This window comes from Rhinolophus ferrumequinum, chromosome 21 (genome assembly GCF_004115265.2).
Source record: "Rhinolophus ferrumequinum isolate MPI-CBG mRhiFer1 chromosome 21, mRhiFer1_v1.p, whole genome shotgun sequence".
Taxonomy (NCBI): Eukaryota; Metazoa; Chordata; class Mammalia; order Chiroptera; family Rhinolophidae; genus Rhinolophus; species Rhinolophus ferrumequinum.
The window spans coordinates 45,689,967-45,702,144 of NC_046304.1; the positions used below are offsets into that span (position 1 = coordinate 45,689,967).

The 12,178-nt window shown below is 38.4% G+C and overlaps 1 protein-coding gene across 5 annotated transcripts in view; it reads right to left on the minus strand.

Moving 5' to 3' along the window:
- Positions 1 to 12,178, minus strand: part of ABCA6 (ATP binding cassette subfamily A member 6) — a 70,908-nt gene that overhangs the window by 19,595 nt on the left and 39,135 nt on the right. For all 5 annotated transcript variants that reach the window (XM_033091555.1, XM_033091556.1, XM_033091558.1 and 2 more), the window contains 5 exons: positions 7,745 to 7,861; positions 6,541 to 6,724; positions 5,983 to 6,149; positions 3,717 to 3,850; positions 2,186 to 2,326 (listed from right to left, as the gene is read on the minus strand). In XM_033091555.1, the coding sequence (XP_032947446.1) occupies positions 2,186 to 2,326; positions 3,717 to 3,850; positions 5,983 to 6,149; positions 6,541 to 6,724; positions 7,745 to 7,861 (743 nt within the window). The remainder of the gene's footprint in view (positions 1 to 2,185; positions 2,327 to 3,716; positions 3,851 to 5,982; positions 6,150 to 6,540; positions 6,725 to 7,744; positions 7,862 to 12,178) is intronic.

Genomic DNA, 12,178 nt, shown 5'->3' on the forward strand with positions numbered 1-12,178 from the left:
GAGAAGTGGAAAATTGCTCAGGACTCACTTCAGGGTTACATATGAAAAAGAATTGGAAGCAAGATCTCAAAGAGATATCTGCCTACAACATGTTCATAGTAGCACTATTCACAATCCCCAAGAGGTAGAAGCAACCCAAGTGTCCATGGACAGATAAATGGAAAAACAAAATGTAGTAGAGCCATACATGGAATACGATTCGGGCTTAGAAAGGAAGAAAATCCTGGCACATGCTACAACATGGATGAACTTGAAGGACATCATAATAAGGAAAAGTCAGTTACAAAACGACAAATACTATATGATTGTCCCTATATGAGATATCAAAAGTAGTCAAACTTCATAAAAAAGGAAAGTAAAATGGTGATTGCCAGGGGAAGGGAGTAGAGAGGAGTGCTTATTTAACAGGTATAGAGTTTTCGTTCGACAAGATGAAAAAGTTCTGAAGATCTGTTTCACAACAATGTGAATATACTGAAGTATACACTGAAAGTGGCTGAGATGGTAAATTTTATATTAGGTGGGTTTTTTTTTTTTTACCACAATACAGAAAATAATAATTCAGGAGTTACAATCCTAGAGAAACAGATTATTCAGGCCTGAACAGCATGTCTTTCTCAGCAAACCTAGTATGGGTATGTGACAACTTCGGCAGCTCGGTGGGTGTGTTCTGAAGCACAGACCTAAACAGAAAACTCAATGCCACCAAGCCCATCTTCAAGGACACGAACTGTAAATCACTCCCCCCAAATCAGTGTCTGCCTGAGGCTCAGCTTCTGCTCAGATTGGGAACAGGACCGCTTCCTATACAGTAGTCTGTCTCAGAATAATTCCACAATTCTCAAACTTCACTGGTGGTTTTGGGGTGCTATTTATTCAGTTTTCACCAGGTGGGAAAATGCACTTAAGTCTTCATAAGAATGGCTGAGAGAAGAAAGGTAAGTGCCAGTGGGGATGCTAAGAGGTAACCATGGGGCCTCGGTTCGTTTTGATCTTGAATAAACAAGCAACGACATGAGGAAACTAAAAGACCAAGAGGGGGTCACATCTATCTCTTCCTATTACCCGCTGGTTCCGCTTTCTCGAGAGTTCCCTTCAGGCGCCACTACTTTTGAACTGTCCCTGCTCTCATGGTCAGTGGTGGCTTCAGCTCACAGGTGTATACGTCCATCACTGACCTCTCAAGTATATTCCATCCATCTGCTCCTGTGTCTATCCCCAGCACTATGAATGCAGTGAAGCCAAAACTGAATTCGATCCCTTTGTCACAAAATGGGCGTCCCTTTCTGAAGGCTCCATTTCTAGTCCTGTTTATTGCTCTTCCAACCTCCAACTTTGAAACAGGTGGAGTCAGCTTTGAGAGATCCTTCTTGGGTATGAGTCAGGCTCTAACCAGAAATCTATCTTCAGACTTAAAAATAGAATGAAATTAATCATGCAATGGTTACACGGGTGGAAAGAGCAAAGAAGCCAACAAGGATGACGAAGTGAGAAGTCATTGTCACTTCTGGATTGGAGGGACAAAGGAAGGAAATGCTGAGACTGGAGCCCAGGTGTGGGATCCTTCTGTTCTCCTGGCTCCTACCACTGTTTCCAGTTGTCTAAATGCACACTATAGACAGCTGACAAAGAAGTTTGAAAATGCAGCTTGTGTGTATCAGACATGCCTGCAACCAGAGCAACTATGGGTAGGTGAAGAATTCATCAAAAAGCACACAGCCCAAGAACTGGCAAATTCTTCTTCACATAGTCAGTCTACTACGCATTTATTCAATGAAGGGTCCACTAACAAAGAATATTAGATTTTATAAGACTTTTAAGCAAGGTTATAGGTGCTTCAGATTTCCAATTCAGCTCTCTCTCTCTCTCTCTCTCTCTCTCTCTCTCTCTCTCTCTCTCTCTCTCTTTCTCTCTCTCTCTCTCTCCAATATATTCCTGCAATCAAGTATGTATCTTTTCAGAAGACTCTATAGGAAACTATGACATAATAGGGAAAAATATTGCCCATGAGAATTCTCTGATAATAATAAAGAAAATAAATCACACTCTATCCGTTTAAAATGTTAGGACAAAATTCATTTTTTAGGATTAACAATCAATTATAAATATTTAAAAGCTAAAGTGGGTAAACATAGGTTGCTTTTCAAATTCCTCATTGTTCAGGATGAGGAAATACAATACTTACAACAGGCAATGCGCTCCTCTCAGTTCGAATATACTGTGTACGATTATGAAACATCTGAAGTAGTCCATTGCTGATAATATTCATAAGAATAGGAAAACAGTGCAGTCTCTTGGTATGGCATACAACTGAAAATCTATAATCCTTCAAAGAAAACAAAGACAAATAAAACAATGTTAATTCTAAATCATTAAAGAAGAAAAACGTTTTATATAGACGATCCCAATAGTGACTTGTTCTGACCATCTCCAAGATAACTGACCTTTCTGAGCTTCAGCGTCCTCATCTGTGAAAGAGTGCAATACATGAGTTGTTACACAGTTTAAATGAGATGATGTATGTTAGGCCCTATCACAGTGGATATAACACAGTCAGTAATACGAATTTTTATTAGAATCACTATTAGGTTGGTGCAGAAGTAATTGTGGTTTTTGCAATTAGTTTTAACCTTTTAAACCGCAATTACTTTTGCACCAACCTAATAATTTTAGATCGTTTCATTCTCATTTTGCTGATAAAGAAATTTCAGCCAATGGAATTTAAAAGTGGCCCTGACGAGGAAACACTGTAGTTTACAGTGAGCAAGCAAAGGAACCCTGATTTTTCTGGACAGGAAATAAGCATCGGGTTCATACAATATTTATGATTACATGGCCAGTGAACCATTTTCACCCATGCTTTGACAATGTTTATGTTCTTCAGGTTTATGAAAATGCTCATGCATTCATCAAAAGGCTCAATATCGTTTAAATATTACCAATAATTCATGTAATAAACAAGCTAGATAAGTTACATATTTATTTATTTATTTATAAAGCACCTGCCAAGCAATGTAGTTTCCCACATTGTGATTATATTTTTTATGATATACTTAGTTTAGGTAGAACTGAATTCAACGATACATCGCCAAAGGCTTTTGCTTTTGTTTTTTTCCCTTGTGTCAAGAAATAAAGAGGTAGCTTCACTTAATTTGGCTCCTTGTTTTTCATTGGAATGTAAGCAACACTCAGGGTTTACTTATGATTAGGATGTATTTTCAATAGACTTATTTCAGGAAGGTTCTCTATTGCTTGTACTCTTTATCCAAATAGAAACATGTTAAGATAGTAGGCTGAGAACGTTTTTGTCAGAGGCTTCAGGTGGCTATCACAGTATTTAATATATTTTCTCAATATATAAAATGACCATTTGGATAGTTAGCCATTGAATAAGATCCCTTAAATTCATAATAATAGTGGTTGGTAACTACAGAGTCTAATATTTTATTGAGTCTGAATAATGCAATTATATTTAGCTATTTTCAAATGTAAAAGTCATCTAATTCAAAAGTTAAGATAGAAAATATTTTACAAAAATGTATTTGAATTTCACAGATTATTTAACAATGACCCAAAATGTTTTTGAGTCAAGTAGCTGTACACTAGCTGGGTTGACTTTCTCAAGTTTTTAAAACAGTTTAAATGTAGCACTTTATTAATGTTTTTTTGGGCTTTTTTTCATAAAAACATAAACAGAAAGCAAGAGGCAAACATACCTTTTGTTTACCAGAAACTATGACAGCTCCATTGTATGACAGGTCATCAGTGCTATTTCTATTTTTAAAGTCATCTATTTCCAAAAGTATATTTTGATGCTTCAATGACTGTATAAAATCTTCAATATCTGATTCTAGAAAAAAATCAACAACAGCGACCATATAAAGCAAGAACATATATGTCAATTTTTAGAAATAAATCACATACACAATTTAAAGTCAGCGTTTATGTTATATGAAGGCATGTCTTTTTGGGCATCACAATAAATAATACTGTCCCATGAAAGAGAACACACTCTACCATCTTCTATTTGTCAAATCTTACTCTGTGATGAGTTAGCTTTATAATTCTGTTTAATGCAAGTTAACATATAACTATTAAGACAGGATAATTCTACTGTATGACTCTTGGTTAAAAAATACATTCGAGCTCAATAATTTGTGGAAATACAATAATGATATAAGGAGTACTTCAAGTTCGCTAGCCCAAAATGGCCAATAGTAACACTCCCCTCTCTCCCTTGTTTTTTAAATAACAGAAAAGTAAATCTACGTAGGTGTATGTATAACACATGAATGTATTTTACATATATATTGCATACATATATTACATAAATTTTTTTTTCATAGGAAGTGGGAAATGAGGAGTGTCATGACCAGACCAAAGTTTTCGATATACTCTTAAAGAAGAAAGAAGATGAGATTGACAGAGAAATAAGAGCTGAGAAAAACCCACAGCCTAGAGCCCACAGGTAAAGGTAAAACCAATTTCCAGGCTATCTAAACTCGAGTGAACACATTCAAGGGGGCAAGGTAGGCAGGCTCATTAACTGCTTAACCACACCTGGAACAAGGTGACCACAGGCCCCTCCCAGTGTTCCACACAGAGCAGGTGGCAGCTGCAATTGTCATCAGGACACAAGTCCCCAAATTCACTTTCTAAGAGACATTATCTGGGGAAAACAGCATGGCAAGACCTATAGTAATACCAGATAACTAAAAGGACAGGATGTCATGGAAAAAGGTGGGGGAAAAAGGATTCTCGTTTTTGCTCATTTGGACTTTAAAGTGGGAGTTCCCACTGGGAACAGACAGGGTTCTGGCCAAGCCCCACATGTAACAGGATCAGAAAAATGGGGCCAAGCCCCACATGTAACAGGACTCCCACCCGGTGGGTGGGGCGATCCACATAGCACATAAGCTTTCCTTGCATCCTGGGGCAGCCACACAGCCTGCTCCATCTCCACAGCCACTTGAGGGAGGAGACCATAATGGTGACTCACATTCACTGAGGCAAACAGGAGTCCTCCAATTTAAAGATGAACATCTTACCAACAATCAGCAGAGTCTGAGGAAAAGGAACAAGGTGACACAGAAGCTCCAAACTGAAATCACAGAATACCTAACTACTGAGTACAGAGAAGAAAGGATAAATAAGTTAACACAGGTATATTGTTCTCAGAGTAACTGGAGAGGAAAACACATACATGAGACAGTAACAGGCTTCTGAAAGGTAAAGAAACAATTCTAGATCTTGGAAATCAAATATACAACACTTTCAGTTTTAAGGTAGTAGAATGAATAAAATTTACTCTCTAAAACCCAAATGGAAAAGAAGCAGAATGAGAGACAGAAATGAAAAGACCTCTTTTGTTTAAAGAGCAGACTTCTGTAACCCTGAGTCACAAATGTGTATGAAAATTGGAGTGGGCAGGGGAACTCTTCAAGACAGGACTTCTACTCTGAATATATATTTTTTAACATCTTAGGCAGAAACAGAAAAGCTTCTTCAAAGTTAAATAAGCAGTAGTTGTAAGCGGTCAGACAGAACCAATTACCCATCATCTAGGATAACAGGAGCACAGGTACCAAGTTGTCTTAAGGAAACTTCCTAGATCCTGTTGGATCTGTACATGTCAATTAGTGTGTATAATATGTAAGGTAGAGGTTAGGCTGCTGTAACAAAGAGATCTCACAATTGAGTGGTTCAGTCAATACAGAAGTTTGTTTCTCTCTCACATAATAGCTCAGGGCCATCAGGTACATAGGCAGCTCTGCTCTGCCAGGTTATACAGTGACCCAGGACCCTTCCATCATGTCCCACCATCGTCACAATCTCTAAAATCAGGGCAAATATGCATAGTTCCTCAGAAACTATTTTCTATACACGACGTCTAAATACACATTTTCTTTTCCGAAGATTTGCGTTTTTCTCTCTACATAAAAGTAACTTATTTCTGGGTTTAAATTTTGTTTTTCTGTTTACCTGTGTTATTGATGATCAACAGGCTAGTAAGAGAGTCTTGGGGAAGTTGTCCAGGAGAGAGGAAATAGAATCCAGGTTTAAATTCCCAATCATTCTTTTGAACTAATACAGCATCAATTATTGTTTCCACAATCAAAGGGAACAGGGAGATTCCAAATATCAATAGTCTACCGATAAAGAAAAATGACCATATGAATCTACAATTTTATTTATGTCCGGAAGACATTTCACAACTATTTGTGTACCAACTCTACTCCACACCAGCCATAATGGTTCAGTGCTACAATTTTGAAAGTCATACCTTAGCATGCCACACAGTGCTAAGAGACACTGCTATATAAACACCAGGCTATCAAACTAGGACAACCAACAGACCTGTGTGTAAGGCTAACCAAGTGCTAACATATAGGCATTCACCTGGACAGTAAAATTAAACACTGCCTTTAACCATCCTCTGGCGGCAACGGTGGATATTATGTTCTAGTTCTAAATTCTCTTCTGGTTGAACCCTTTCTTGAAACTCACTATTCAACACAACCACAGTACTCTGATACTCACAGGGCCAAAAGCGTTTTCTTTCCACGTTTTAACTTTAAGAAACGGAGCCATGCGATTGCACAGACCTGCATTCTCCAGAGTTCCAAGGTACTCACAGCCTTCCGCATTTCAGGAACAGCAGAGCAAGCTGGCTCCATTTCACGCAGGCTTTCTGTGTCTCTTCTCATGTCTGCTTGTTCAAAATCTACACACACGCACACATACACAAGTACATGCACACGCACGCACACACGCACACTATTAATGCCGTCATCACAGTTTTCTCTTTTTGGTAATATTAAAAAATTCTTTTAGAATGTTTGTGGTTATAAAACAAACGATATAAGCAACAAATTATGTTTATCATGTCCACATTCAATAAACTTAGTGATAAAATATTTGGAACTCATACCAAAAGAATTCAGCCAAGGGTGATCTCATTATGCCCCGACTTTGAAAAGGCATAGAAAGTCCCATGTGTAACAATATTTTGAGGGATTTCAATAAATCTCCTCCATAGGAATAACCAATCATTGATGGCTAAATCTCTTCTATTAAGCTATCAGTAATTTAGAAGGGTAGGTAAAGACACTAGATCTGAATCTGATTTCCAAATATATGATTTACAAGTGGCATAATTTGGGGAAAATTACTAAATCCTCTTAGGTCTGATTTCCTCTGATGTAAAATGGTGCCAATTACACTTGTTGGCATGGTTACTATAGAAAGGCAAAGCAATATGTTCATGCATTGATCAAATTGTCTGGCATAAATGCTCCAATGACAGCTTGTACTATTATCACCCATTAAAATACACAGGGGATGAGCCGAACGATTTCCCCCATTTAGACCTTAGTGGGATTCTGTATATGAACAAGTTAAGAGCAATTTTTGTAAGAAATATTTGCTCAGACTTCACGACCCTGAATGAGAGCCTTTCACGTCCTCAAAGTATCCAAGAAGCAGTGAGCTTCTGGGATGAGGAGAACGGTGCTGGAATAGGAAGAAAATAGTTTCTGAAGAGAAATCTAGTACATTCCAAGAAGGGATCTGTGTGTAGTCCTATTAATGACGTTAGGAAACAATGACAGCCTTTCCCAAAAAGCACAGTCAAATTCAGCATTACATTCTTTCGTGCGAATCACGTGTAAGACATTATAAATACTAAATTGACACACGGTCATTTGGAAAATTGATTTTATGTGAATTATACAAATGAATTTACCTTGTTCAATAGTTGATTTTCCTTCCACCTTCATGAAGACTTCATTCAGAGTTGACATGGAAATGTCATAACTCATCACACCCTGTCCAGAACACTTATCAAGATCACTGAGAAGGTCTAAGCAACAGATAGGAATAGATACATTTGAAATACCACATTGATAACTTACCCTAATAAATGAACATATTTAAAAGATGATACAGAATAGTGTTCAGAAAATTATGTCTTTGCAGTACCACAGTAAGCAAAAGCAAAAAAAAAGCATTCACTGGAATGCTCTCCTTCTCTGAACCTCTCCTTCTAGCCTTCAGCCATCTGCACTCTATTCTAAGCCTGTCTATTCTCAGCCCATGAACTTCCTGCAAACTTCTTGAGGAAATATGAGCAATCGGAAAGAGTATCAACTTCTCTACCCATATTCTGGGTCTTCCTCCTATATAGATGGCAGATTTGTAGCTGTTCGCACCAAAAGTTACCTCTTGAACTTGTGTTCTCAATTCCATCCCCTTTGGGCATCTCGAGGACTTTCCAAAGTAATCTGGGCTCACGTGCATACTCTCTCTTATTTCTCTCTCTCTCTCTCTCTCTCTCTCTCTCTCTCTCTCTCTCTCTCTCTCCAAACCCCCACCCCCCAAATCATCAATTTCTTCTACATGTACTGGGTCATCCAAACAGGAGGCAAAAATACTGTAAGGTCACCCATTAAACAAAGACAAGCAACAGAAAAAAAAGAGAAACAAACAATAACCTCCTCTACACACACACACACACACACACACACACACACACGGCGCAAAGACTTGTATACTTAGCTGCCTTTGATTTGTGACAACTTAACCCTCCAAATCCAAATGTTATCTCTATCCTTCCACAGCAGCTGCTCTTTTCAAGGTTATCAATGATTTCACATTTTCAGTCCAACAGACAAGGTTTTTTGGTTGTTTGCTTTTATTCCTTTTATTCCTCTCTCTCTATCTCTATCTCTCTATCTATTTCTATCTCTATCTCTATCTCTATCTCTATTTCTATCTCTTTCTCTATCTCTCTTGACTTTCAAAGCTGTTGACTACTCCTTCCCACGAGAAACATTTTCTTCCTAAAAAGAACACATTCTCTGGTTTCTCCTTCAACTTCATCGGGGCCTCTTGATTCGCACAATCACCTCTCTCTCCTCCTCTGCTTACTCCTGAGGGCTCAATCCTAGATCACCTTCTGTTTCCATACAGTCTACTCTCATCCCTTTGCATTAAATCCATCTATATGCTAATAATTTCCAAATTCAATTCTCACTTTGATTGCTCTCTGATTTCAAAAATCTTAAACCAATTATACACTTGGCCAATTGGCATCTCCACTTAGAAGTCTAAAAGTATCTCAAAGTAAACATTTCCAAAATAGAAAATTAATTACTCCTTCTCCATTCTGCCCAACTGTCCCTCCCATCATTTCCAAACAAATGACACCATCTTCCACCCAGTGATTCAAGTCAAAATTCTAGAAGTCCCTTGATTGTTCACTTTTCCTTGTGCTCCACCGATGCGCCAACAGCAAGATTCTTTGGCTTTATCTCCAAATATGTTTCAAATCTACCCACTTCCATCAGTCTTTCAAGTGGCACAATGGTAGCCCGATGACGGTCATCTTTCACCTTCACCTCTGAAATGATCAGATGGTGGGTCTCCAGGGCCCACTCTTTTTCCTCTATATCCAGAATGATTTTTTTTATACCCAGAAAATGAACATATAAGTCACATCACATCAACCCCCCCATTTAATGACTTTCAGTGGTTTCTCAATACATTTAAAACAAAATTCAAAGACCATACCACAGCCTCTACAGCTCTAAATAAGTGAGTCTCTATTTATCCCTACAACCTACCCACCCCCATTTGTCATTCTCTTCCCTCAGTCACTCAACTCCAGACACCTCCTTTTCCCCTCTGCTTGAAATGCTTTTTTTTAAAAAAAACTTTTTAATTTTTAAAAAGATTTTTATTAAAATATAGCCAACGTTGTACACTATTATGTTAGTTTCAGGTATACACCATAGTTATTCAACATTTTTGTACCTAAAGAAGTGACCATTGTGATAAGTCCAGCAACCATCTGACACTGTACCATGCTATCACAATATTATTGACTATATTCCCTATGCTGTACATTATATTCCCATGACTTATTTGTTTTTCACCTGGAAATCTGAACTTAATTCCACTTCACCTTTTACCCATCTTTTTTAATTTTTCAATTACAGTTTACATTTAATATTATTTTATATTAATTTCAGGTGTTCAGCATAGTGCTTAGATATTTATATGATTTAAGAAGTGATCCCCCTGACTAGTCCAGTACCTACCTAGCAATATACATAGTTATTACCATATTATTGACTATATTCCCTATGCTGTACTTTACACCCCATGACTATTTGGTAACTACCAATTGAATCTAAACAACAAAACAAACAAACAAATAAAACAGAAACAGATTCATGGATACAGAGACCATTTTGCTGGTTGCCAGGTGGGAGGTGGGTTGGGAGTGGGTGAAAAGGGGGAAGGGATTAAGAAGTACAAATTGGTTGTTACACAGTAGTCATGGGGATTAGGTTATAGCATAAGGAATACAGTCAACAATGTTGTAACGACTAGGTATGGTGTCAGATGAGTACAAGAGTTATTGGGGTGATAAACGGGAAGGGGTTAGGGGCAGGGTGAAAAATGCGAAGGGATTAAGAAGTACAAATTGCTTGGAATGCTTTTGAACATTTTCTTCTTGTGTCATTCTGACACTTTATATAACCCCCAACCTGGCATGAGTCATCTCTCTAAACCATTTGGCCGTGTTCATTATTTCAGTACACAATTGTAACACAGTTCAGTTTACTGCATGTATCTACTTCTCCCCAGCCAATGGAATGTAGGTTCTGTGAAGGTGGGAACTCATAAGTCTTGTTTAATTCTCTATCCTTAGAACTTTGAGCAGTGCCTTTTATATAACAGGTTCCCAATAAACATTTATTGCGTATATCTTCCATGGTGGATACTTGGATGAGGATGCGAGCTTCTTTAGAAGCTTTTCACATGCCACTTTCTACATGGGTGGGGTGACGGGCCAGCAACATGACTGGGAAGAATTAGATGAGTACTGAGGTTGCAGCAGCATTGTGTTTCCCCAGGGCCCGCACGTGGCAGCAGGGGACCTGGGAGGCCCCTTATGTCCTACAAGGACATAAGTATGTCATTGGACTTGGAGAGGCCTGGGTATGTGTAGGGAGGCTGCCATGGGCTGGCACATCAACATCGGGGACTCTGGCTAAGTGACATACTCGTATTCTTGTGATGGTGTCGGCATATACCTCATTATTCTCCTTCCCCTACCAGAAAAGAAGGTGGGCTCATTGCACCTCATTGGACATTAGTCCAAGAAGAGAACAACATAGTATAGCCCATCTTCCATGCTACTACTAGGACAGAGAGAGCTGCCATATTTAGGGATGGGACTAAATCTGAATTCCTGAAGGTTTGCCAAATTGTCATCTGAATCATTCAAAAGAGTCTGTTTAAATCAGGCTTGTAGGGAGTTTAGCCTGTAATAAGCTAAATGTTTACATGAAAAGGAAGCTGTTTAAATCAGAAAAGACTGACATACATTTCATCATAGCATTCACCTCATAGAACAGATATGAGGACTAAATGAGTGGATATATATATAAAACCATTAGAACAGGGCCTGACTCATAGTAAGCAATGTCCAAAGAGTTAGTGCTTTTTAGGATCACTTACAAAATGAAGCCTACGTTAGTGCCACTACCCAGCAGTCAGGAAACCCAAAGTGAACTCTTCTGTAGAATAAATAAACTACATTTTTCTCTGTGGAATACATACTACATACTCAATTAGATTAAAGTATAAAAACGAACCTGTAACAGACACCTTTATGCCCCACTCTCACCTCTCCTGCACTCACCTATCCATACACAGCAAATCTGCTTATTACAAACACCGACCTGAGGGCATTTTTTTCTGGGCTCTAAAGTATGCTAAGCTCATGTTGAGCACAGGCCAGGTGGGTCAGAAAATTAATGTTCCCAGAAACATCTCTTAACCAGTGATGGATAAGAAGTGGCAAATAAACACCCCAGCTTTTTCACCCCTCTGGTGACATAACTTTGAGCCCCTCATTTATTCATATGTTTCTCCCAGAGATATAAATTACACCTTAATTGCTTATTGCGATAACCTGCTCGATAATGCGAACCCCCTCTGGCTTCCTTCCCTCCCCTTTCTCATGTCCCCATCCCGAACTGGTGATTCTACCAAACAATTACCAAACAAATTGCACTAAAATCTGCATCTCAAGTCCTGCTTCTTAGGGAACGCAACCTAGCACAAAAATCCCAGTCCATAAACAATGAAAGTTGTAATAATAATG